Here is a 27,986-nt window from a genome sequence, read left to right on the forward strand (position 1 = left end):
CATGCCTGTTGTGCAACAAAGCCACAGCTGTTTCCTGGCCTCTGGGACCCTGTGTCCCTACAGATGGAGAGACAATATTTGCCTCAGTGGATGTTATTTAATATTTTCTTATGTTAGGAACAATTGTTTAACAGATTATGAGCTGTCTCCAAGAAGCACATTGTCAGGGACGTCAGTGCAATTGAATGTAAGTGATAGCAATGCGAACAGCCCTTCTACCTCCAGGTTATCTGTCAGAATAAACTATGCAGGGGAGTTATAAGTGGGAGTCCTTATTTTATGCTGTGTATTGCCAGTGTTCGCACAGGCAAAACACGGTATGTTCTCCACGTAGGCACAGAACCACCGTTGTGTCATTGTTTTGTCTTTAAAGACATCTGGGAAGAGGAGTGAGTAACTGGAAAGAAATTCCTATTTGTCTCCAAGACCCTTTCTTTGCAGATGCTGGGGCTCCCACTCTGTGGGCTGTTAGGCCACAGCAAGTTAAAAAGTGGGTATAGGAAGTTTGCAGTCATCTCTCCCTTTGCAACAAAATCAGGAACAGAGGAACTGATCATCCTGAGCTTGGTAACCTCCCAAGGAAAGCTGGCAAAGAGTGGTGGGTTGGAAACCTCTTTCCTGGCTTGGCTGTTTGGATGGTGGTACGCTACAGCTTCTCTCGGCTGCCTGGCTGCTGTGCTCACAGGGGCCAATGGCTTCTCTGCAGGCTTTCAGCTAAATGGGGAGTTCCCAAGCACTGATCCATGCAGGGTCTAGGGATCACCCCAGGGCAAGCACTAAAAAAGTGTGGCAATGGAGCTGGAGGAGCAAGCCCAAAGATGCATCAGGGGTGTGGTGTTGAGTCCAGAGAATAGGTCCAACTGTAGTATTTACTTCTTGTGTGTTTCTAAGCTATGTAAAGCCTGGATCAAAGAAGGGTGAGGATGCATGAAGTGGGAACTAGCTAGAAGTGAGACACTCTTACAAAACATCAAAACCTCTGACTTGCTCTTTGAATCGATAGGTGCCCAAGTTTTTGCCTTTGAAGCTTTGTATGTACATAAAGATCTCTCAGCTTGGTTGTAACTCACAACTAAACACAACCTGGACTCTCCAATGAAGCATTCTACCTCCACCCGCCAGAGAGGCTTACCCAATGTAGACTAACAGGATTGCCTAATAGGGATGCATTAAATACAACAGCCAAGTCCCACTGACTTAAAAACTCATATGGTGAGAATGTTGGCATCTGTTCTCTTCAGTGACTTGATAATTAGAATGGTCATTCAGGAGTTGAAATGAAGGCTGAGCTTTCACTGCCCTCAGGCAGCCCGCACATCTCGTAGGAAAACACCCAAACTGCTAGGCTGCCAGGGAGGAGGGAAATATTTGCGTATTCTCTAAGCATCCTTTGGAAACTGCCAGTCCAAAAAAACATAGGCTTCATTGGGCCAAAAGGTAAGCAAGTGGGAATGGGATTCTTTAGCTCCTGCAATAATGGCAAAGAATCTTGGCTATTGTCTGTGAGAACTGGGCTTATGTTAAAATATTAGGTATCATAAGTACTATAGGAAAGGGAAAAAACCCCCTTGAAATATCCCCTTTTTTTATTGTTTTCCATAGTTTAACTTGGGCAGGTTTCTATTTGCTCTGCTAATGTTTTTCAGTTCTTTCTCACCAAGACTGCACATGGGTCTTTCAGCTCCCAAGGCTTTGAGAACTGGGCATCTAGGGGCTAGGTTGTAGCAATCTCGCCTTTTGGTGCTTAAATCCCCTTGTGGACTTAGTGCTTTGTTTTTACCTGTAAAAAGGGGATAAAAGCAATGTCATGCCTCACAGAAGCATTGCAAGGCTGGATAAAGTAGGATTAGGACAGTATTGGTCATCAGAAAAGTGCCCTATATAGCTTTTAATGAAAAAAGAGATTATTTATCCAAAGACAATGTTGAGGTTTAAGTGTGAAAGGAAGGTCACTGCTTAAGTTAATAGAAGCTCTTCAAGGAGCTCTTGAGGAAGTAGAGAGAAGGGTAAGTTACGTTTTGAGAAGGGGAGATGGTGAAAAGAAATGCATGCATGAAATAACACCATTCAGATCAGGGCAGGACCTGGCCTAACATTTGTATTTGCATATTTTTTTGTCATTTTTTTGTACTTCCAGATGAAAATTTAAAAATATCCTCACACAGTGCAATGTAGTGTTTATAATAGACACTCAAAAGCACTTGCTTTAGCAATGAGAGATGACTTGGCTTGCTTATTCATAGGAAGAGGTAAAAGACATGTATTGTTTTTGGAACAAAGTGCTTCAACCAAGCAAAACCTGTGGTATTTAACAAAGGCTGAGAAACAAAGCAGTTAAAATGCCCTGAAGTTATACTACTGGTGTATTTCACTCTAAAGAGTGTATAAAGATACACTTAATCATGCTCATGGGATTGGGCAATAGATTTAGATAGCTACAGGAATGTTTTATTTAAACCCACTTGAAGTTTGCAACAGGACAAAAGATTTTGAAAGGGAAAGTTAAAATAAACAAAACTCTTTGAAATTAATAGTTAAAATGTCTTGCTTGTGTCCCTTGGTTGCAGGAAACATTAATGATGGCTATGTATGTTTGAGCAGTTGGGGGTAGATCCTGAAAAGTGTATAGCATAGTGGACACCCTTAAAGGCTCTCCTTAAATATGGATGCCTCAACCTCATGTGGCTGCCTAGCCTTTCTTTCAAAAGCCAGGGCATCTTTGCAGCTGTGACAGGAGCCACCATCTCCTGCCTGCCTGCCAGTGCTCAAGCAGCAGCACTGCTGTCTGTCTTGGCACAGGTGTAATTAGTTGACTGCACAAGAGCCAAACCAGCAGAAAAAAGCAAGGTCTGGGCCTGGCATTGAGTATGTTCATAATTTGAATGAGGTATCAATAAAAAAAAAAAAAAAGTAGCATGCACAGATCCAGTGAGAATGGAGGCATGAATCCTGCTCAATTTTTTTTCTTACCGATTGAAACTCCTTCTGGCTTGTACAGCAAACAAAAAGTTCTTTCTACTGCTGTAAGTACTAACCCTAACTGTCTGGTGTCTAGTTTGGAGCGCTGTGCCATACACGTCACGCAAGAAGTATTTGAGCTTGTGTGGCCAGCAGTGAAGGCTGTATTGAGAGGAGCCACTGTGTCTACATTCAGAGAGGAGAAATATCAGTCATGTGCCATTTTGGCCCTGTGTAAGAGGCTTCACATTCAAACTGAGTGTTACGGTGAATCAGTGCATGTGGCACAGAGGGAAACAGTTTGGTGACTCTGTCCTCAATCAAGAGATGAATTTTACCTGCTTAACCATCCTGTGTTTCACTTCCATAAAACCATCCTCTTAAGCTTTGCATGAGTAATTAATATTTTTTTTTAAAATAGGAATTTACTTAAAATTAAAAATGGGAATAATCCTGTTGACTGCAGTGGGAATAGTATCTGGGAAAAACTGTGCAGGGTCTGAAGCAATCCAGATTGGGTCCTGAAATGAGTATTTCCTCTAATGCAACCATAGCCTTGTCTAATGTCTAACTGATGTGTTCTTTCAAACAGATACTAATTTTGTCTTGGGTAATGCCCAGATAGTGGATTGGCCCATTGTCTACAGCAACGATGGATTTTGCAAGCTATCAGGATATCACAGAGCAGAAGTTATGCAAAAAAGCAGCACCTGCAGGTATTTGAGAACAGATTTATTTTCTGTTAAATAGCTTGTAGTGTTGTGCTTGTTGCTTGAGGAGAAAAGTAGTCTGTTTATTCCAGCTTTGTCTTTTATCTCCTGGGGCTGCATCTGTCAAATGTGCTTTCCAGGTGAAACAAAATCAAAGAAGGGCTATTTCTAAAATAGGTCCTTTTCACGCTGTAAACAAATGTTTTTGTGTCTTTGTCTAGTATCTGACTTGAATTTCTCGCTTTATTTGCAGTTTTATGTATGGAGAGCTGACAGACAAAGATACAATTGACAAGGTCCGGCAAACGTTTGAGAACTATGAGATGAACTCCTTTGAAATCTTAATGTACAAGAAGAACAGTAAGTAGTTGATTGGTTTGTTCGTTAACATAGATGTATGAAGTTGTTTTAAATTATAGTGTAAACTGCAAGTCTGTCAGCCTGGAGGACTGTGCATTATCTAGGGCTAAATAAGCCGCAGTTCTACCAGCTGATCTATAAGGGAGAAATGAGAACATTAGGGATGAAAGTCACTCAGGGAGGCAGACGAAGCTCTCTAATTTGTTCTGACATTTAGAGCAATTTGTGTGTGATGCTTTAAGACAACACTCAATATTCCATCAGCAATGATAATACACAAGCTAGGTTTGTGCAAATGGTTTTTGTTACAGAGAACATACTTTTTCAGTTTTTAAAAATTTGATATAGCAAAGCCAGTATTTAGATGTAGTTCTGGAATAAGAAGAACCCATCTTTTGTTTTAGAAGCTGAACTATTTCTGATGTTTTCAGATAAAACTGTCTTTTGCTTTGGACAAAAATTCCTTAACTGGGATATGATTTTTTTCCTAGGAATTTCAGTCTGTCTGTAACTGTACACATCAGCAGATGAACTACTTGCCCAAAACCTGTTGCCCATCTAGTTTGGACCATGTCATGGCACAGTTATGTTCATCTACTTAATGTCACCTGAAGTGTAAATACACTGGGGTCTTCAGCCTGGCCAAATGTTAAGCTGAAAGTCTGCATTCTGTAACTTACTTTGCTCTTAACAATTTTGCCTTCTAATCATGGAACTGGTAGTGTCTGTGTACAGGGGAGGGTACCTTGCAGAAGCGTTCTGCTAGCAGCTCCTTCCCATTACAGCTATAATTGATCAATTTCATCAGTTCTGCATTGGTGGGAATGAGGGACTTTAACCACAAAATATAACATAAACTGCTATGATGTAATTTTCAACAATTAACCTCATTGCTGCTTTGTTTTCTGTTAGAAAGACCAGTTTTTTCAGGGAAAGGTAATCCAGTCTACCTGTATGTGTGAACCATCAGTCTTTCTGTGGAAAAGACCAGCTAGTACTGACTGTTGGAGTTTGAAAGAACCACAGGCACTTCACAAAACCTAAAAGATAATGCTTATGTATGCTAGTGCTGATCTGTGGATGTGTGGAGCTGCTTGTTTTCTATCACAATTAATCTATTCTTCTAAGAAGTCGTGGTGTAAAAGTACATGGAATTGTTTTTTGTCATCTTTTAGGGAGAGAAAAAATTCTTAAGACATTTTTGCTTCATCTCTTTTTTAGTCTTCCTTTTATTTTTAGCCTGTTCAGAGCATCATGACCTCTGACACGGTGCCATTGCTCAGGGCTTTTCTGGAGCACAGCTTTGCTGGTCCAACTAATTTGAAAAGCTATATGTGCTATCTGAATGGCCTTGCTTTGTGCTTCCTTCCTTCTAGTGTTACCTGCCTTCAATGTTTACCTATTTCTTAAAGCTGATTTCTGTTCCTAGCTCAGTTAGTGGCCGTAGGGACCATATGCACATCACATCTATGCATCCAAAGCCAAGTAAATAAGCTGCAGTCATGGGGTCTAGGAGGGTCTGGAATTCTCTCTTAGTTAACAGTGATTTGGCACCAAGAGGCTATGCAGCTACTCTTCTGTCATTGCTGCAGTATATGGCCTGTAGTAGAGCCTGGGGCCTCTCTGTCTTTTATGCAGAATTAAAGCAAGGTAACCATGGAGTGAGGAATGTTTCCTGCCTTGCTGTGCACTTCCCTGAGGAGAGGTGGCCTAGAACAAAGCCCAGCTGTGCAGAAGCTGTGTTGTGCGACATGCCAAAAAGCAGAGCTGCGATGGTTCTGCTGTGTGCACAGAGGGTCACAGGCGTGGGAAAAAGGAAAGCATAGAGCTTGCTTTTAAGTTTAACAAAAAGCAGTGCTCTTACGTTTGTTAAATTCATGGCTGTAGAGGTACATTAACTACTGTTGCAGAGACTGACTAATAACACTAGAGACTTGTAACTGAAAAATACCAAAACCAGGACATCCTGTAGCTTTTTCTCAGAATAAGCCTCATCATAGAAAAACACTGGCTTGTTTACCAGTCACTTAGCACCCAGACTGCTAAGTGGTCTTGCCTTTGGTCACCTTAACTCTTCCTGCAACCATGGCGGTTGCCTGCTTGGGCAATGAACATGATTGATTTCAACCTACTCTCAGTTTGAAGGTTTTGGAACGCACCTTGAATTTTGTTAGGCATGTTTTTTTCCTGCTCTTCGTTTCTTATTTTTTTTGGTCTCTCTAGTCTTCCCTCGTTCTGTTTTTCTTCTTCAAATTAGCCAGTAAATTAAACAGGAAGTAGATTTTTGTTGTTCTTTACCTGTCCTCTCCTTCCCTATAAACTAACAGTCATGATAAATAGCAAGTTTTTCTTCCATTTTTGTGCTGTTGAATAATTGGGACATTTTCCACAGCCTGTATGTTTAATGTACTTCTAGCTGTTTTAACAATAAAATCGATCCTTTTGGGGGAAAAAAGGAAAACAAAGCAGGGGTTTCAAGTTAAATACAATGTTGCTAGTGCAGGTCAGTCTTCATCTTCTATCCTTATGAGCAGCAGTCATCTCTCTCTGTCTGAGTAACAATCATGTCCTGATCTTACACTAGATATGTCAGCAATATTTTGAAACACTTAGTAGTGCTACTAGAAGTGATAGGCTTTTTTTTGACAAGGCACTCTCCATGGTGGTGATCCGGTGCTAGTATTTACTTGCTTGTGCTATAGAAATATCCCATCCAGATGTTGATAGGTACAGTATGCCCACCAGCTTCATTGCAATTCACAGCATCAACTCTAGAAACAGCGTAGACTGTAGTATAAAGAAGAATGATACAATTTTCTGCCTTCATCATGTTTGCATTTATGGATACTGTCTCTACCCTGGTCTCCCCTTTCTCTGTCCAGCCCTCCCACCATCCAAAAGTGACTGTCCTCCCTCTTTTCAGAACTTGAAGTAAAAATGTGATAGAGATTTGATGTTTCCTTGGGCTAGGCCCTTGCTTATTTATGTGACGATCATTGCTATTCTCTGGAAGAATTGCTTCCTAGAAATGCAAAGCTCATTCAGGATAATTGGAAGCAATTGGAGCAAGCAGGTGCACAGCCACCAGATTTTTATTGTTGTTGCTCTGATGCCATCCTGTTGCATTCAGTGGGGATTCACGGCCATACCTGGAAGGAGACAAAGTGAAAGCTTTCTTTAATCTAGACTGCAAAATGACAACAGACAGGTTGACGGTAATTTCATGTGAGAGCTTCAGTTCCATTGTTTGATTAGATGTGAGTGTCCAGTGATGCTGGAAGTATTGTTTATTTTTATATGGGAAAATGAAAACATTGCTAATTCTCACTAAAATCAGTGGAGTTGTGCTAACTTACACCAAGGAAGGATACAGCCTAATGTATTCGAAAATATTTTGTATCTAGTCTTACTCATATCTTAGCTTATTGGAACTGATGCAGCTTTAAAAGTCTGACTTATTATGAGACTTTGACAGCCATTTGTTAGGTTTTTACACTTTATGGTCAGCCTCAAAAATTAAAATGGCTGAGTAAATTAAACTTGGACTTTCATTGCCTAGTTTTCCATCTACAACATAGGTCTGGGTTACAAGCAGTGCAAAGGCAGGTTTCTTCTAGATGCACTTGCTTCCGTTATTGCTGAAGTAAAATTTGTAAGAATATAAATTCACTTGCTTCCGTCTGCCTCTGAAGAGGTGGTGCCCATTTGAAATCTAACCCCCTTTCCTATGCAGTACTTGATCTGCTTCAGTGGAAGAATATCTGAAGTGGGCTGGACTCTTCAAAGGTAAAATGCATAAAGAGTTACAGAGCCTTCAAGCGTCCTCTGTCTGAGCAAAGACATTCCCATTGCTTACAGTTTGCAGCAGTGCTGCAGAGAACTGTAAGACACCTTTTTTCTCTTTTTTTTTTTTTCTCAGAGGTTTTCTACAGGTGAGGCCAGTGGAATGGCAGCAGCCAAAGGGTCGGCTGTAGGTAATTCTTCTGCACACTGCAAAGTGGTTCAGATAAGCAGTAGCTCTTCTCTGAGTACGTATATTACGGTGAGAATCCCAAAGGCTGGGCTTCCCTTTCAGTTTGTGCTGGGGTTCACTTCCCTGGTTTTCTGGGTGCTTGAATGTTTAACAAATTTAATACCATGAATACTTGTGTGGATTTTTTTTTTGTTTTGTTTGTTGGATTTTTTTTTTTAACATATGCACCATCCCCCCACAGTGTATTAGAAGGCTCTTAAATGTCAAAGAATGACAAATAACCCCAAAATAGAGATTTGGCAGATTCTGCTTACACTTATCTTTGGGACCAGTGCTTTCTACAGATGTTAAAAAACAAATAAACAACAACCCCATCCGAACTTATAGAGAGCAAAATTCACTTCAGGGTGGTAGACCTGTGATTGCCCACCACTAGGGAGAATTTTTCATAACTGGTATTGGTTAAAACCATTTATATTTGTGTGTGCTGTGCCTCTAGTGTCTGCAGATGGAAACCTTTGGTACATAAATTGCTAAACCAAATCACTGCATAGGGCCAGAAGCAGGAAAGAATGAGGGTGTTGGAGTAAAGTGGCATGTATGCTCCTGAGCCTCCTATTGAAATCTAGCTCCATATTTGTCAAGCAGCATGCACACATGCATTTCCTCTTCTGTGAAATCCATCTGCATGAGTTCAGTTACCTTTAGAAAGGTCAAATCAAACTATTTTAGATTAACATAACTCATAATTCCCATTGATATCATCTACTTCAAATGTGTTGCCAAGCAAGACCTGCTGTTATCTCCTTAAATGTATTCAGAGCAATGAGACTTCCCAGTAGTAGTCCTTAAATATTTTATCTGGGGTAAATGGAAAGAACATTTCAAGACTTCCCTGTGTCTCCCCCTTCGTTATACTCACTTTCTGTTCTTCAGAGAACTCAGAATCAGGTAAACCATATCAACACTGCTGCAGTACAAGGGTGTGCGCTGAATGTTTTTCCTACTGTGTTGTCCCAGTGTCATAGAATAACCCCTGTGTGTAGCAATTCCATCTCTGGGGACTGAAATTGATTTTCCTTATCTTAGCATGTAAAGATCTGACCTATAGAAGCATTAGCTGCCAGAGCATAGCAGCACCAGATGCAGAAAACATGAAGGTAACAGCTTTTAAAGTGCTGGAAATGTATTGTAAGGTCTATTACTATTGGCACAGAGTGGTGAACTCCTACATACTGAGTTGGTTTGTTCTCTTTCAGCGCACACTCTGCTAGAAGGTAGAGTCTATAGGAAGACTTTTGCTCTTTGTCTTGCATGGTCAAATGTCAGAGGCTCCTCTGTGCTCCTACTTAAAATCTGTGTGGATATAGTGGCTTGCCTAACTCTTCCTGATCACGCCTCATCAGCTGGTTTGCTAATTTGATATTGGGCAAACTATTCAGTCTGTGTGGGATAGAGAGGAACAATCTCATGCTGAGTACCTGGGCATAAGTGAAACTCCAAAAGGGGTGACTGTAATGGTCAGCTGTGCTGTTTATATAACTGAAGTCCTGCTGTCTGCATTGCTGCATGTAGGAGTTGGTGGAGACTCAGCACATGCTTCTGTCCTTTCCATTTCCATACTGCTTGACTGTTTATATCTTCAGGGTAATACCTGTCTGATGACTGTTTGACTGAGACTTTATCAAGTAATACAGAGGTTATGCTGCTTTGAGGAAGCTTGCCCCATTCAGTAAGGGCAGTGAAGACATCAGTTGAATTGTCAAAACATGTTTTTTTCATTGTATTTATAAACTAATTTTATTTTACTTTGTGGAAAGAAAAATTGCTTATTGCAGTTTTATTTAAGGAGTGCACTTTTTGTACTTTTGAAACACAGCTGGTAAATTGACCTCTTTGATTAGAATGTTCAAGGTATGGGGAAAGAGTGCATTTAGACAGCGATTTTGATATTCGTTGTAGCCTATTTTTGTTTGTCAGGATGGAAAACCACGAGACAGGCTGGTCCTTCATTTCATCCCAGTTCATGCTGCTTCTCCACCAGCTTTTAAGTGACATTCCCTTTCCTAGGAGGATTGGTCCTATGCCATTAGTCAAACTCTGGATTCTTTCACTGTTGATTCAAAATCTAACAGAAGCCAACGTGGCTCACGAGTGTTTACTTCTTTGTTTGTGCATTGGAATTATCATTGCACTTCACCAGTGAGAGAGTTTGCCAGGACTGAACCCAAAATGTAAATGAAAGTAGATGTATTGTTGGAAACACTGCTAAACAGTCTCTGCATGGCTGTACATCAGTGCAAACTGGGGGCATATGGGGAAGTAACTCTTGTTTTGCTATGAGAGCTCTGAAACATGCTGCAGTTTCTCTCAGTGCCTGAATAACCCATAGGCTGAATCTGAAAATCACGTTTTTCATTAAAATGACCTTGTTTGTGCCTCTTGCCAGTAGTAATTGGCTGAGCAGGGACATCCGCTTTGACACCAAGAGTATGAGGGCTGTCTGTAGAAGGCTGAAATTCTAGTTTCCGACCTGATTTATAAGTGGTTTATACTTTAAGCTTTCCTGTTTAATAGTTAAATAAACTGTTTAATGTTTAAAAAGTAAAATTCTTCTGATAATTAAAGCAGTATGCAGGAAAAAAGCTAAGCACAGACACATCTTCGCTGAGCCTTTCAAAGTGTTCCCACAGTTCAGATCCCAGTTCTGCTATGAATGAGCTCATGGTTGCAGAGCACTGTGGGAAGCCCATGTAACCCAACACTGTGAGCACTCACCTCAAGATTGTATTTTTTGTATCCACTTGCCTCCTATTCACAGAAGAGACTGACAAGATGGTGGGAAACACACTGCAGGGTAAAAAATACTGAAATAGCGTTGTGGAGGTAGATACATGGCCTGGCAGAATTTTCCATCTACTTATTTCTGCTGTTGCTGTGTTACTGTGTAGATCCAAAACTGGAAGATAGTTTACAGGCACCACCTGTGCCACCTTGATTTCATGTTCTGTCCTGGAATACACCCTGTTCGTAGCACTCTGACACTCTGGAAATTATAAGGGTACCCAAATAGTGACAGTCATCAAAAGCACCTGCTTTTAGCTATCAAGGATATCTGGCTCTTTCTCGTTGCCTCTGGGGCACATCACTAAGATCTACACATGGTTCTAGGTAAAACAGTGGGTTTTTTTCCTTTTTACTATAAATAATGCAGCACAGGAGTGGGAGTCAAGGGAGTCAGAAAGTGAGAACCCTGCTGGTATAAGCTCCTTGCCCTGCAGCAGCCTTCTACAGGTTATCAGAAAAAGTTTTTCCTCTTGCTGCATTCAGAACATGTTAGAAAAATCTTGCAACAACATATCATACCATAATCATAAAAAGATGACAGCATGCATCTGACAAATAGCCAGAATAAGAGGGTGAATTGCATCCTTTCTGTTTCTGTGATGTGTACAGCATCTTCAAAAGCAGAGTAATAAGTTTTTATAGCTGAAAGGCAGAGTTGAAGCTGAGTATGTAATTCAGCTTCAATGCTATGAAGGCTAATATTATGAGCAGCCCATAGCAGAATGGCTGTAGCTTGAAGTAGCAAAACAATAGAAAGTGGTTTTGGGGAGGGGGAAAAAAAACCCCTAATGAAAAAAGCAAGTGCACATAGATGGAGATCAAAATGCAAGGCTGTAGATGGAGATCCTGGCTGATTAGAAAGTTGCAGTGTTAGTGAAGAGTGTTGAAGTGGGTAAAATAAAAAGCAATTAGTCACCAAGGAGTCTGTGTAAAAAGCAAGATACGGATTTGATCAGCCTCAGAATAGTTCACATGTGAAGATGGAAAAAACAAGTAGGCAAGAAGAAATGGAGATTGGCAATTTTAGGAGTTCCTGAGAAATGGTAGTGTAAAGGGCATTACTGTCTTGAAAATTGCTGTTGGCTGCTTTGTGGCAGTGTCTTTTAACCTCATTAGCAAGTTAGTGATGATTTTACTGGCACAGTTACTTTGCTGAATCTTTTCTTGCATTTAGCATTTTTGTTTGCTCATACTTTATTGAAAGGAGCTGTTCAGGAACGCTACCTCTTTTAAAAAAAAAAAAAAAAATATTGACCCCTGAATACTTTCTGCCATGTAGGCATGCTCCAGAAATGGCCATCAGTGATTCCATCTGGGTTTCTCTGCTTTTTGAGCAGAGGCCTCCATGCATCATATACCCTGCTGTTTAAGGAGGTGGTTGTACATATGGCATGGAATCTTAGCCAGGGTTTGGAACTGCCTGTGCTATGCAGGCACAGTGGGCACCTTAGGAATTGAATTTCATTTATGGAAGTTGTCGATGGGTCTTGGAGATGCCCTGGCTTTCTGTGGCCAGAAAAGATTGCTAAGCACAGAAGCTGGGAAACAGCCAGGTGAGGTACCAGTAACAAGATCTTTTATATTGACATAGTAGGAAAAAAGCTGCCTTTGCTTGTTTTACTGAACAGTAACTTGTGAACTACCTGAGGTTTCTTTGTGAACCTTGGACAGTCAGGAAGGACAAGTGGCCCTAGTTATAACTAACTATTGCATGAAACATACCACGTAGTACTCATGTTAAAATACTGATCAATTCGAGTGAAAAAGAATCTGATCTCTAGGCTAAAGGAGTGTTCTGTGATTGAGAAAGAAAAGAAATAGTCTTCTAAGATCACCTTTTCTAAAATAGGCTTTCCTGCATGAGTGACAAAAATTATGTGTGGTGCTTTTTATTTTGGCTTTCCCAGATGGTCAAAATCCTGCTGATTTTTATAATGGCCCCTGGTAGGTAGACCCTTCTCTTAAGCATAGTTCACAAGGGAGACTCAAGAGAAATGTTACTTACAGCAAGCAAGCCTGAATCCGCTCTTTGGCTCTTGCATCTTATACATGCAAAAGCAATGTTAAGTTTTTTCATCATTGTTGAGGGTGTAGAGACAGTCTGAAAACTCACATACAAACTCCCTGCAGGACCAGGCCTGGTGACCCTGGAGTCTCCTGATTGCCATGTACCTCACTGTTGGAGAAGGAGTCATCTTTTTATGACCAAAGTTAAGACTGCAGACTGAAAATTGGTGCCTTCAAGGAGGCCATATTATGACATACAAGAGCCAACTGCTTTGTTGTGAGCCCTCCAACCGGCTTATACTCAAATATCACTAACATTGGTGTGGTGACTCCTGTGAGACGAGAGTGGTAGACACTGTCTTGTTACATGGAACTTCATTGCTATCAGTAGAGTCTTTTCAGTAGTCTCAGCAGAACTGCCAGAAATACAGAAAGGCAGGGCTGACTGACAGTTTCTCTCCTCAAGGTGATCTGTGTGGATAGATGTCAAGGAAAATTGACAGCAGTATCTGAAGGGTCAGTATCTGGGATCATCTCTTTCTGTGATGTGCAGGCTCTGATCTCTCAAGCAGTTTTTATTAGTAGTTTATCTACTGCAGTAATTAGAAAAGAACAGTTCTATGCAGTACAACTTACTCCTATCCACAGCCCATGGCCTGGTCCTGATGGCATGTTCTTTCCTGAATTCAGTGGAGTCTTGCTTCACACTAGAGTGATTGTGAGCAGGCTCAGGACAAGCTGAAAGGCAGTTTGCAAATGATTTCCTGTGCATGGGACGATTTGCAGGCTAGACCAGAGCTCCCAGAGCCTGTCTATTGAAGCTGGCTGATGTAGTTGTTAGGGGATGGTGCTCCCTGTTTGCAGAGAAGTATAAGGTCAACTAAACTGGTCACGCTCTTGAGTTGAGGCTCTGTATTATGGTCCTGGTCTAGGCACAGTTGGCCTGTTCCCAAGTCCTGCACAGACCCAGCAAGGCTGTGTTGTGTGCACCCTTTGCATGTATATGGGACTCTTCTTTCAGGAGATCACAAAGCAGTTCGCAAGTTCAGGTATTCGCTTTGTAGGTGAAGCCCAGAAATAGCGAGTGATTCCTGAAGAGTAAAAGGTTTGTCAGAACCAGAAAAGAGAATTTAACTAACAGGCTTGTCAGCTGCTTTGTTATTATTTCCTAATAGGTGTTTGCAAAAAACCCACTGTTAAAGTAACATTTACAGATGGCTGATTTGAAGTGTAAGCTTCTAAACTAGCACATTTACTGTTCTGCCTACCATTGACCAACTTTTTGGTATGTTTGTTTCCAGGAACACCTGTCTGGTTCTTTGTGAAAATTGCTCCAATTCGAAATGAGCAGGATAAAGTGGTTTTATTTCTTTGCACTTTCAATGACATAACAGCTTTCAAGCAGCCCATCGAGGATGATTCATGTAAAGGTTTGTCTTTTTCACAATTATATATTTATACTGCTTCTGTTTGTTTGCCCTGGTCTTGAAAGAGCTGAAGTCCTTTAAATACCAAAGCCAAAAAATTAGATGTTAAAATAGCTTGTAGCTATGCCACCGGGAACTGCATTTGTACAAGAAATGGTTGCTGGTTTCTTGAGTGAATTGGCTCTGGCCTGCACTGGAAAGGGTCATTGCTAATGAAACCCCCAAGTGTTTTAGGAAACAGAGTTTACTTTGCAAATAGGTGCTGCTCTTCCTTTTAAATTCATTATTAATCCACACTCCAGCATAGCCTTCAAGGAGTCATAATGTTGCTAAACAGCCTCTTTGATGTCAGAGGGAACTGAAGGGTCTTGGGCCCTGTACAAATTCTGCATGAGACTGTATGCAAAAACCGAGGAATTAACCCTGTCTGAGTCTAGCAAAGATCTGAATAATTTTATTCTGCCTGGATCGATGTTACTTACCATTATTATGGAATTCTTTATATTAAAGTTCTGGACTAGTTTCCTTTAACATATAGTTAGCATAAAGTTGAGTCAGATTTAGGTTGTCCTGGTGAGTGAAGTAGCATTGCTGTGTTTTGCTGTTAACCCTTTGCTGAGTTACACCCTGGAAACCTGGAAGCAAACTCAGCTGTGACAGCAGCATAAACTTGCACTCAGGTTCAGATCCTGACAGAATAAGACTTTTTGTACCCATATGAAGAATTACAGAGACTTGCGTCCTCTGGGGTAAAAAAAGCTGTAAGTTCTCCTGTTGTTTGCATTTTTTTAGTATTTAATAATATTTGTAGTATTAAATTAAACAGGAAACTTACTGTGAAGGTGAACTGATTTACGTTTATGCTCAAAGTGTTATTCTTTAAAAATGTAGTTTCTCAAAGTGGAAACACCTGTTACCATGAAAAAGGAAGTACAACCTTGACAAACATACCCTCTTCCAGGCTATGTGCGTTATTTTTTTCTGGTTTTAATGCTATTTGTTTGGTTCTTCGTTGCTTCAATAAAACTAAAAGGAAAGGCTGGGTCTACAGTACTTTTTTTTTCGCCGCCTAGTGGTCTTCACTGTATCCTGATGAGGACTGACAGCAAAGATAAATCAGCATGATGCAATAAAGCTGGCTCTCGTTTATTTCCTGGGAGTGAAAGCCCTTGCTTCATTTAGTCAGTTGATAAGCAGGACTTTCAGTCAGGTGTGGTAGCTATGTCTTTTCTCTTTGGCTTTGCAGAAGATCCTTAATGTGATAGTGATATGCACTCTGAAAAGAGTTTGTCCTTCACTTTCAACACAAGGAAACACTGTAACTTTTTTGTTTTCAAGAGAAGTCTGTTGAAGGAAGGGGAATGCTACTTTTTTTTTTATAATCTCCTTTGGATCTTGAAATCATGCTGTTCTTACAGTAATCATGGTAATTCTTAGCAGTTCCATATCTAAAGCAATATAAGCACTAAACCTACACATAAGTGCACCAACTTGCAGAGGAGTTAAGATGATAAGTAAAATTTCTTCATCTGGCCCATGGAAATTGGCTAAGTGACTAATAAAAGTTGCAGACAAAAGAACTGTATGTATTATTTAGAGGCCACTGATTCACAGCTTTGTACTCCTTCCGTGAGTGCTATGACTTTACGTACAGAAGAGTTCGTGCACTAAGTCAGTCTTCCAAATATTGTTTCTACATCTCCTAAAATTAATGAAGTTGCACCAGTTTCATGCTGGTGAAAAGTTCTCTGTCACTGTATACACAGATCAAACATGATATAAATGAAACTGCACATTCTGTTCTAATCCTTAATTTATTCCCTGTGCCTGCCTTTCTTCCGTAAATTATTTGCTATAGGCTAGCTTTGGAATTGTGTTGCATGCATCTCAGGAGGTGATACTGTATGTGTCACTTGATGGCTAGATGAGCAATTTCTTGGAAAAGAAGAGCTGATTTGTCAAACAATTAAAGAATTTTACATGCATGACCATGTCTTTTAATATTAGATCTCATTGTGCAATTGTATACTGTGAGGGGGGAAAAAAAAGGCAGGTATGGAGTGTCAAATAATTGTCTGTAGTGGGCTCTGGGATTCATGGAGGGGAAAAACATTTTTGGAAGATCTAGAAAAGGTAAAACTGTATTAGCTTCTTCTAAGAATCATTGCTTTTACAGACCTGAGCTTTGAAGAAGGCATATTCTTTGCACCATGTACAACATTACATAGGAATTTTGTAGCATGCTTTTGAAGGATAGCAATTTTCATAGGAATGTTTCTCATATTCTAAAACCAAATTAACTCCCAATCTGAAAACTTAAAACTGTGAACTTAGAGATTTATTGTTTAATTGAAACAACTGAAAACTGATTGCTAAATCAATTATTTTTCCTTCTTTCACCTTCAGTCAGCTTTTATCAACTACTTTTACTGTGTTTATATGTGAAATCAGTTTCCTGTGCATATGACCACTTACGATGTAATAGGCTGCCTGCAAATGAAGATATTTTATTAACGTATGTGCTATTTGCATAGTTGCAGAGTGACACAGCATAAAGTATTTAAGTTTTTCAAAAACAATGCCTGTATGTCTATGTAGAGAAAAACGTGACGTAGTACAAGAACATGATCAATTTTAAGAGCAACTCATCTGTCAGTCTAAACCTGCTTAGTTGTGGCATATCTTAGTTTTCTATCACCTGCTGGCAATTTGAAGCCTGATTGTTCAGCTGCAAATGATGTAGTGACTCCTTGAGTGAAAAGTGTTGAGCTCTAATGACAGGTGTTTAACCTGTACACAAAAATGAATAGGCATCTTTTATATGAAAGTGACTCAGAGAGGTGGAAGGTCCCGGTACCATTTTTAAGTCTTAATATTTTTTTATTAATAATATCAGACATTGGAATAGATGAAACAAAAAAATATTTCTAAAGTCATGTAAAAAGTAGACTTCTAATTGTAGTCTTTGTTAATTGATTCAGATAATGTAGATGATGTTTATTTTATGACTGCCATAGAAGTACATTTGCTTTTAAATGCAGCAAAAAATAGTCCATTCTGAATAAAACAACTTAAAAATAGTGTGTCAGTGATGTTGATAATACAGTGTTTTTAAACAGCCTCTTTCCACTCTTCCCCGTATGCTTGCCCCTTTAAAAAAATCAGGAAAAAATAGGTTTACTTGAATAGAAGTAGGCAAAATCAAGCTATAGCATAGCTAAATTTGGCTTGTGAAGTGATAGGTCACCTTCTTAGCTGAATTTTAGAGTATACGCTATATTTGGAATTCATGCATTTTTTCTGCATATGTCTGTCTTGGTTTGAGATCTAACACACCAAGTATGAGATGTTTGAGAATAGTGTATAAAGTGGAATGCATCACTTTATGAAAACAATAATTTGTGCAGACAAATAGAATCTGTGCCTGCTCTCTGAGTAGCTAGTAAGAAGTTTGCCTGAACAGGTTTTGCATCTATAAATACAATGTGAACATATTCAGATGCATCTATGCTGCTTTATAAAAGTTTGGAAATTATGCTTTGAATCCTGATTTTTGGTTTTGATACTTTGTTTTTATGCAAAAAGGTGATCAAATTCAACATCACTGAATCTCATAGGAGAACGTTTGTTAGCCTCCTAGCTATTGTAACCTCCTGTGCTTTGTAGCAATCATTAGTTATCATCTCCTCTGCAGAAGAAGCTTTATTTCCTTTTGCAGCTAAGCTGTCCTTTGCATCACAAGCAGGGCTATGCAAAAAATAATATTTTGATTGCCTCCTCCATCTTAATTCAGGGAAAACTCCAAGTGTTTCCTTTTTTTTCCTTTTTGTTTCTGTTATTTTTGTTGCTGTCTAATTTTTTTGTTCCGTTTTTAAAGATGTATTTATATGAGCAAAGCCAGTGTTTGAAATATTTTGATTAAGTTATACTCTACTTTCATCTAGATGAAATGTTTTCTTAAAAAAGGAAACAAATGAAAGGGAAGTGGTGAGTATATTAAAAAACTTTGGTATGCTTTCCCAGTCCAAATGGAAAAATAAGACAGTTTTAGTCGTGAAGTTTCAAAGGGAAGAAGCATTAAGACTGCAGAGAGGCATGATGGATGTAAGCAGGGATCTTTGATGTGCAAGAAAACAAAGGTGGTTTCAGTGGAGGCAAAAACTGCTAGAATCCTGATTTACTCACATTTACACAGTTCTGTGTGAACAATAGACCTGTGACCAAATGAGCTTATTCTCTAGCAGGCAATGTCTCCTTGTTCTAACTCTAGGGTTTGTGTAAGTCATGGATCAGCAATTTGACAACAAGGGTTCTTTAACTGCTACAGTTCCTAATGTTTGAATTTATGTGTCATCATGATCAAATCGAGGAGAGTGGTAGGAAACAAATAACTACCTACAAACAATAAATGTTGTTGTGGATTGAATATCAACAGATCATGCTCACCTCAAAATACAGAAAATTGGTTTCTTCAACTTAAGAGCATTGTTAAATGAAGATTCATCTCTTAAAGAAGAGAAGTCTTGATGAGTTAAACATCACATCACAAAGGTGTATTTCAATGCCATGTTTCCCCATGAAACAAAGTTCAGGGGACAGCTTTTGTCCCTGTTGTAGGCATCTTGTCTTCTTGGGTGTTTTCAGAAGCAGTTTCTATTCAGCTTTTTGTAATGAAATGGTGGAAAACTGAAAGACCATCATGGAATGCAGGACAGCTGAAATCAGTGGTGTTAATCTTGAAGGCTCTTCGTCCTTTTGAAGCTGGAGATGTTTTAGTGCCATCTCATTGCTTTGTCCCTGCATGATGTTTTCTGCAGAACTGAAAAAGGAGACCAAACAATGATAAAAATGGGTTAGAATCAAAGACAGAGGCATAGGCAAGCACAACCATGGGGCTGGCATCCAGCTTTGGTTCCTGAATTCCAAGCTGTCTTCTCTGCTGTGTGTGCTCTTGTCTGTTTGAGGAATATATATGCCTATATAAGAATCACCTAGGGTCATTAGATTTCAAGTTAATTTATATTTTCCCTATTTCTAGAGGAAAAGAATGGATGTAGGAATATACCAACTGCTTGTGTTGAAAGAGTACTCCTAATCCATATCATCTGGTCTCCCTGTCCTAGCAGGACTAACATAAATATATTCTTACATCATTCTGAAACCTAGTTTCTTGTCTTGGAAAGCTCCAACTTCTTCCTGTAATCAGCTCCACGACCCTCAGAATTTAATGTTTGTGTTCTCTCTTGTGGCTTAAGTCCATTGTTTGACCTGTCTTCACTGGATAAGTATCTGACTTGTTGTAGGCTGTCCTTGGGCTTCTGCAGGAAAAATTGCAATAAATTCAAGCAGTATTGGAGAAGTTATTCAGTAGGATTAGTACTGGCATTCTCTCTCATTTTCTTTTTCTTTTCCCTATGCCACAATCTGCAGGTCTGCTATAATTATATTTCAAAGTTCCCACATTTTTATCTTCCTTTCACAAAAAAGAAAGGCAATACAAGGAGGAGAGTGTTCTGTCCTGAAGATGAGATTCATACACCTGGGACATTTTCACTGTGATTCAGTGCCTGGTGTTAGGCATTTCATCACACAGTGGCTTATGTAACTCCAAAGTGAGCTCACATTTGCTGTACCCAATGTATGGAGAGAGTTAGGATATATACTCCTACCGTGCCATTTCAGGTCAGCACTGGTTCAAAAAGCCAAGCTAAAAACCCCTGCCTCTTGACACAGTCTCTTGCCTATACAGTTATATTGTTTTCAGATCAGAGTTTGGAGTATGTGGTAAGAGATCGCGTGTTTGTGGGAACAGTTCATTCACATACCATTTGGGCACCACAAATGAGATCTGCAATATGCAGGGCAGGGGAGGTGTTTATAGGGGATGCTGAGGACAGAGGAATGGGTTAAGCTGTAGCTTTCAAAAGGAGATGACTCTTGGGAAGAGGGGGAGGTACCTGAAGGTGCCCAGCATTCACAGCCACAAACCATGCCACAGATGTCTGGCAGTGCTTTTGTGCAAGAAAGCTCACGTGAGGTGTTTCCTTTTCCTTGTCTCTGTGTTTATGTCTGAATAGGCCAATTATTAGAAAACTCGATGATAAGAAGAAAATACACAGTCCACATTTGTCTTCTATTTTTGAACCAAATTTTGAATCTTCCAGGAAAATGCCCTACCCGTCAGTCTGTTTTGAGTTAGTAGAAGGGGCTGTCTGTGTTAGTTGGCGTTATAAACATTATGTGTCTGGTAAGGGAGGCAGATTTCGAGTTCCCATGTGAAGCTGGAACTCTGTTGTCTTTTTTGCTTGTCGCCAGGGCTGCTGTTTGCTAGCAAGCCCTGTTGGGCTGCAGCCGACGCGGCGCGACGCAGCGCGGCCGTCGCTTCAGCACCATGGCCAGCACCGAGGGCCGCGGCTGCGCGACACCACCCTACCCGCCGCTCCCGTGGCACCCGTCTCCCGGCTCTGGAAAACGGGGGTATTGTTTATATCCTCTTGGAACAAACGTCCCTCGGGCCTCGTCAGTCTGGATTTAAATGGCTGAAAATACACCGATGCTGATAGCCTTCTCCCATGGTCCTGTAAAACAGGGAGAAAATGCAGTAGTGCTGGCATATACATTCTTGAAAAGCAAAGTTGTAGGTTGGTGTGGGTTTCTGTAGCTTTGTTGGCTTTACAAAGGCTAGTCTGATGTATATCAGCTGAAGATTAGCCATTATGAATGGTTTCTCCCACCTGATCCATTCTTTTAACCTCTACTCACTTTAGTTAGAAGGTAGTAAGGCCTTCAAGCCTTAGCCTATCAACTGTAGTTGGATTTCTTCATGTACAGTAGAGAAAGAATACTCATTTATAAACGTATCTTTTTAAAAAAAATCCGAACCACCAAAACCCACCACCTTCTGTGGAAATGTATTGTGAGAAATCAAGTGCTTTGGGTCAGGTTTATAACAGATACAAACTGACCTTACTTGAGGTTCTGTCATGTTGATTTATTTCTCTGAGAAAAAGTCCTTTAGTATAGTTGCTAATCTTACATGGGTTTACCAGGAAAGATCTGGCTTCCTGGATGGAAATCATTCAATCTACTTGTTGCTGAATACTGTCTGAAAGTGTTGGCTAATTCTACTCAACTTGGCTATTGAATTACTGGTGACAGGCTTGCTTTAAGATGTGGTTTAAGGCATAAGAAAATCTTCCGTTTTATTCTTGGTATTGGAGAGGTATGATGAATTTAGTTCTTCCCTTTAATAAATGCATTGTTTTGCATATTATTAAAAGAGAAAATGCTAAACTCTCTTTTCAGGTGTGCCCTGGAAAATCTTGTTCAATAGTGGATCCATGCAATTTGTTTATTTTTTGTGCTCACCTCTCAAATTACCAAATATGTTCCTGCAAACTCCATTAAAGTAAGATGTCAAGCAAGGATATGTTCAAAGTACTGGGCAGTATTTTAACCACCCATGTTCCTGTACTTGTCATGGATCACTTGCAGGCTAAACTCCAGACCGGTCTTTAAAAACAGTCACTGCTAATAGTACCATTTCTTTTGGTCATGAAACCATAATGTGAAGGGAACTTCTTCCAGAACCAGGTTCTCATTAAGAACTGAATCTGCAAAGTGCTGAGCATCCTCAGTTGGAGTAGGAGGTGAGACTGCTTAACAGTTCCCAGGTGGTGCTACCATTTTTCAAGATTGGGACTAAATGCACTAATACTTTCCTTTCAGAGTACCAAAAATATCCAGATGTAACCTCTGCTTGACTTTGTTATGGCAAAGTACTCCTCATAAAGATTATAGTTGTAACTAGCTGTTGTGACTGTCATTCAAGGCCTTCTATTTTGAGGGGTATTTGAAATGACTGTAAAAAAATATTCTGAATTAAAATTCAGCATATGACTTCTCTGCCAGAAGCTGCTAAATGTTTTATTAGAGTTTGAGAAAATCTATTTGTATATTTCCCCCTTTTGTTTAGAGAGGATAAAATTAATGATTTTGTTTTGCTTTGTCTGCTCTGCTTTTCATTACCTTCTCTGCTTACGCCAGATCTATGCTTAATACATCTGAAGCCAGATTCACTTCTGTTACAGGCAACTGTAATTTTCTTTGTGTGTGATTCTAGTCTTATGTCTTCATTAGTCTGGGGTGTCTTCTGCAGTGCTGTGAGATCCAAATTTGGCCATTGGATTTAATAGAAGATTATTGTAAAGTGGACATTTATCCTTACAAAAGATGCAGTTCATGTAACAGCACTCTTGTAGAGCCATTGACTACAAAGTCACTGCAGTCATGGGTTTTATTACTTTACTACCCTGACACCTATTTTGTGACTTGCTTTTACCTGGTACTTGGTTAAATTATACTCTCTTGTGGTCAGTATTAAAGCAGACTGCTCTGTTTTATCTTTTTTTTTTTTTTTAAGTTATGGGAGGCTTTATGTAGTACACTTGCAGCTTTTTTTGGTAATGTGTATAATCTTGCGTGTTTTCTCAAGGTTGGGGAAAGTTTGCTCGCTTGACCCGTGCCCTCACAAGCAGCCGAGGCGTGCTGCAGCAGCTTGCTCCGAGCGTGCAGAAAGGAGAGAACGTTCACAAGCATTCACGACTTGCTGAGGTAACGTTTTCTTTCTCTGAGAAGACGTAAAGAAATGTTTTAGCCTTTATGGGTACGTTGTCTCTGCATGAGCCAAGCACTGTCTGTCCCCTTTGCCCTTGGAATCTGAAGCCTGGTGGCACACATGGGAGCTCAGAATATGGCATATGTGCTGTGAAATGTGTCCCATGACAGTGGAATGGAAACAGGTGTCCAAAAGACTTCATGTAACCGAATTGCAGTGTTGTGTTCCATATCTCAGCAAAGTCTTATAATGGCATTATTATTAAAGTAATATTGTCTTGCTTAGTTTCCATTCTTCTGAGGATCTCAATGTTAGTAGGATCTTGGACTATTCACTTCTGTAAAATGGAGGTGAGAAAAACTCAAGCTTGTACAGAAGGAAATTCTGGAAAATCCTTGACGTGGTTGTTCTCTGCATTCATTTGTGTCTAGTTCTTTTTCAGTGGGATCCTAATCCTGCTTTACAAACTGGTTAAAACATATGTTTGAGTTTCTGGTTTTATGGACAGAACAGCTGTAAGATGCCACAAGCAACACTGCAGACAGATTAGGAAAATGAAACCTTGTGATTTAAGTAAACTCTCAAAGTTTTGAGAAAAGCTCCAGGCAGAGAAGGCTCCTTGAAGTACTTGGGGGTTTAGGGCTTTCGCCACGAGGGGGAGAGACTGTCCCAGGTTTCCTGTAGCTGTCTCCTGGGCAAGCAGCAGAGTCTCCCTGGTGTAAAAACAGCTTAGGGGAAGTCTTGATATGGTGTTAATGACAGCATGGCCAATATAACGTGGCACTTTTGTTTCACCTATTGCTGTGAATGCCATGGCAGCAGCTGTGATGCTTGTCAATTATTCTTAATCTTCCTGTGTAGCTGGAGGTGTAAGCCATTGATGGGCTCCATGGGGTCTCCATATGGTCAGTACTCTGTTAATTTTGCCCTGTATACGTCTTAGCTTCTATGCAAAATAAACAACTCCTACCCAGGCCGGTACTATTATCACGTGACAATGAAATTCCCACGGCCAGGAGCTTACCTATTCAGTATTTAATACAGATGCAGTCAAGAATGGAAAACTGATTTCTGTTGGAAGTACAGAAATAATATAGATAATACTACCACAGGGCAGGGGCAGACATTCACATGGACACTATACTGTAGGAATACCATGTGATTATTACATGTCCACCCTGAGGTGGCTTTAGTGTCCTGGAATGTGGAATAGTCTCCCTCCTAATCCTACTCAAGGCTTAGCATCAAATAATCTTTCCTTCTGTTTAGATGTCTACCCTTGAATTTTAGTTCATGCTAAAATGTAGGCAATAGAATGTAAGGCAAAGGGTCTAAGGTTATTCTGTTTGGCTCAGTGAACCTCAGTCTGGATCTAAGTGACCACACATTACTGAAACTTCTTGCAAGCTGATGTGCTCAACAAGTCTTTGCAAGTATTCTAACTGGCACAGCCAGTTGATTCATTACAAATAATAAAGGGCAAGTGTATAGTTTACATGTCTGAAATGAGTTTCTTTAATTGCCGACTGAATATTGCAGTCATTATTTTAAAAAGAACATTAGCCCCAACTGTGATGTTAGGTACCTTGTTGTGTATCTGCTGTAATTCCACTTAAGTCAATAGAACTACACTAGAGAGAAGCAGAGTGCAGATAATCATACAGACAAGCCCACTTTTCTTCCTTTGAAGACATATGGGGTGCCAGGCTTCTTACTCTGGAAAGATCTCTCAATAATATTGAACTGTTGTATTTTCAAATATTTTTTTTTTTCTTTCATCTCTGCAGTAGCCTGCTTGAAATCTTAAGTTCAAATTAAAATTCATCCTTTTTCTTTTCCTACTCACTATGGCATTTCACATCATTCTTGTTTGCTCGGAAGGCTCTTCATTTATTGGAATATTATTGGTGTTGCTCTTAATTCTTTATCACTTATATTTCTGAATATCTGAGGAGCCAGTCGTGTCCTAGAACCTGAGTGGGGCAAGGTGTTGTACAAACACAAAACAGGAGCCTGCCACAAAAGCTTACAATTTCTTTTATTGTTTATGAAATATTAGTTTAAGAAAGGTGTTAGTGTCAAACTACTTTGTTTTACTCACAGGCTGTGGATAATACAAGCAGTGTCTATTAAGCTTCAGTCTCTGACTTTTGCCAGTATGTGTAGATTTGTTTAGCCTGACTTCTCAAATAGCAGTCATATGAAAACTGCTTAAATTAATTATGCAATTAATGCAAGGGTGTTAGGTAACTCTGAGAGTACATTTTGCAATAAGAGTACAAAGTAATTAATGCATTTCTGTGGCTTTATCATCAAGGAGCTGATTGTAGGAACCATTCTTCCTGGTCACTGCATAGTACATGTGTCCTCTGCACCTATGGTGTTAGCTGATGTATTTTGTATATTTACCAGGCAGTTCTGGGTAAACAAGGTTGTGTCATAATTTAAAAAATGTGATAGTTATGAAAAGTAAAAGCAGAAAAATTATAATGGTGCTTAGCAGCACTGCTTAATAACGGAACTTCTGCCATTTTTTTTTTAAACCTTGTTTACCAGGGACTTATAACTGCCATTAAAATCTACTTCAAGTTGAGGCTTAGCACCTAGCCCTTGGTTTGCAAGCAATTTGTGTGGGTGCCTCTGAAAACAAAAGCAAGGGAGAGTAAGAGAAAGCAAATATATGCAGTTGAAAACACAAAAGAGAGAGATTAAGCTGAAAATGAATGATTGTTTGTGTAGGGTTTTTTTTCCCCAGTCATACAGTCTATAAATAAATCATTGTAACCACTTGTTGATGCACTTTTATGAGTCCTGACTGGTGATATAGTCACCATTTTTTAACAAATCTAGGATATTTTTTTTTTATTTTGTTATGTTAAAAAAAAATGAACACAGCCTTGTGAAACCCATGATGAAATTTGTCATTTCTGCTCTTGAAATAATATTCTCCAGCTTTAGAGAGCCATTAAAACATCATGCATCATTACCACAAATAATAAACGCAGATAATACAACTGTAGTGGCTGATGAATCATAAGTAATTGGAATAATACTTTCATTAATAACTTTCTGAAACAAATATTTCTTTCACTATGGTATAACTGTATAATAGAGAAAAGTCTTCCAAAACCAGGGCTGTTTCAGTTATTTAGAAAATGATAGTAATGAAGTATTTGTTCAGTGCATATGGGTGGAAGCTCAGTGTATTGGTTTATATAGTTGTGTACATTTTCTTCATGATTACTTTTATATTAATCTCTTGGGGTTTTTTTCCTCTCCAGGAAAAGTACCTTTACAAGCAGTTTGAATCTAATTAGTTCATGTGGGTGGGTAGCCAAACCTGACTGCTTCAGCAAATACTGTGTTTCAGGTTAGCACTACTCTCCCTAGAGGCTGGAGTGCAGCAAGAGCACCTTGGAATAGGGCAGAAGGTACTTCTCTTTGCATCTACCTGGCTTTGCTATATAGTGCAGAGAGGGTGGGGTTTATAGCTCTTAATCTCTAGATGACCCAGGGGTGGACTGTGTGTGGCCTTTGGTGTGAAAATTGGAGAAAAGATCTCTCCAAACTTCCAGTGCAGCAACATGACAAAACCTAGAGCTTTAGCACTAAGCTCTGAGGACCTCTTTCCATTATTTTTGTACAGCACTGAGCTGTCTTGTTGTACTTAATGCTAAAAGCACATGCTTGTTCTCTGAGATAATTAAGCTTCTTTATAGGGATTTTTCTCTTCCTTCAATGAAAAGAAGAATTTGGTGCCTTTGAAAGCTCTTGGCTGGCAGTCCCGGAGGCTGCAAGACCTTTGCCAATCTGTAAAGCAAGTTGCCTTTGCCAGGAGAGGTGGTGTGAGCTGGGGCAGTGCCCTTCTTCCATCTCAAGCTGTGAAATGGCAGTTCATTTCTCCAGCAATGCCAGCAAGATGGAGTGGTTTTACAAGGTCCACATTAGTGATGTAGTGAGAGGGAGGGGGGGCTAGAAATTGTCACCCCCACCCTACCCAAACAAAAGACTGGAGACATCCCAGGCTTGCTGCAGGTGGCTTTCCACACCTTGCGAATGATTGATATCCCAACTTCATTCCCTGATGCCCATCTCCTGCCCTGTCCCTGCCCCTTCTTTTGAGATTTATACCCACACTGCTGGTGCACATCCTTCCACTGGAGACCAGCTAACGCCACGGACCCTGGTCACTTTAGATAGCCATTGGTAGAGCTTAACCGGAGACTCCAAGGTGGTAGTGGAAGTTCAAAAGACTTATTAATAAGGTCCCTAGCCATTCAGATAGAGTACATTTACTTTCTAAATAAAAAGGGAAGGATACATCAATCCTTTTATTTTCCTGCCCTTTGAATCTCAAACAAGCTAGGGGAGAGTGCTTTGTACTTGGTGATGACAATTTAAAACACTGAAGCAGCAAAGTTGCTTATTTTCTTAACAAGTTGAAACTAGAAGTCTGTTTTTGTCTGCATTCAGTTCAGTTTTACATCCCTGCAGTTCCACTGGCTTTACTGTTTGTTTTTTTTTTGATTTACAGCAAAATAACGGACATCATAATTTAACCCTTTCTTTATTGCCAAACAGATTGTTCCTGCCTTTGTTCCCATTATTCAGGTATATGGGAATACATTAGTACATTTTCCAGTAACTTTAGTTTGGATGATGCAAAATTTCCACAAGTTCTTGGAGTACAAAAAGACCAGTGGTGGCCAAAATGGAGTGCATTAAGCAATTCTCAGCCTAGAACTTACGTGTGTATATATAAGAATCAATCCGACAAGAACTAACAAAATTATTTTTTCAGTGTTTCATGGTTGAGGTTCCTGTGCTGATTAGAATGATTACCAAAATGTTTGACTTTTTCATATAATATCAGAGGCTAAAAAAATAAGTTCTAGGAGACATGAGATTGCAAAAGAAACAATTATGTTTTCAGCCTGCATTGATGGGGTGATACAATCTCTCCACGCTAGCAAGATCTCAGCATTAGAATTGAAATCCAGTTAACTGACTGAAAAATATTACTACGTGATAGAAAGTGCTTGGTTTTGCTGATCAGTTATTCCAGTGAGTGAATATTACAGAGGACT

General features: G+C 39.7%; 1 protein-coding gene across 1 annotated transcript in view; it reads left to right on the forward strand.

The window, feature by feature from the left end:
* Positions 1 to 27,986, forward strand: part of KCNH1 (potassium voltage-gated channel subfamily H member 1) — a 186,391-nt gene that overhangs the window by 9,765 nt on the left and 148,640 nt on the right. The window contains exons 2-5 of the mRNA XM_059833561.1: positions 3,551 to 3,674; positions 3,922 to 4,028; positions 14,157 to 14,285; positions 22,777 to 22,895. Of these exons, the coding sequence (XP_059689544.1) occupies positions 3,551 to 3,674; positions 3,922 to 4,028; positions 14,157 to 14,285; positions 22,777 to 22,895 (479 nt within the window). The remainder of the gene's footprint in view (positions 1 to 3,550; positions 3,675 to 3,921; positions 4,029 to 14,156; positions 14,286 to 22,776; positions 22,896 to 27,986) is intronic.

Source organism: Gavia stellata, chromosome 2 (genome assembly GCF_030936135.1).
Source record: "Gavia stellata isolate bGavSte3 chromosome 2, bGavSte3.hap2, whole genome shotgun sequence".
Classification (NCBI taxonomy): Eukaryota; Metazoa; Chordata; class Aves; order Gaviiformes; family Gaviidae; genus Gavia; species Gavia stellata.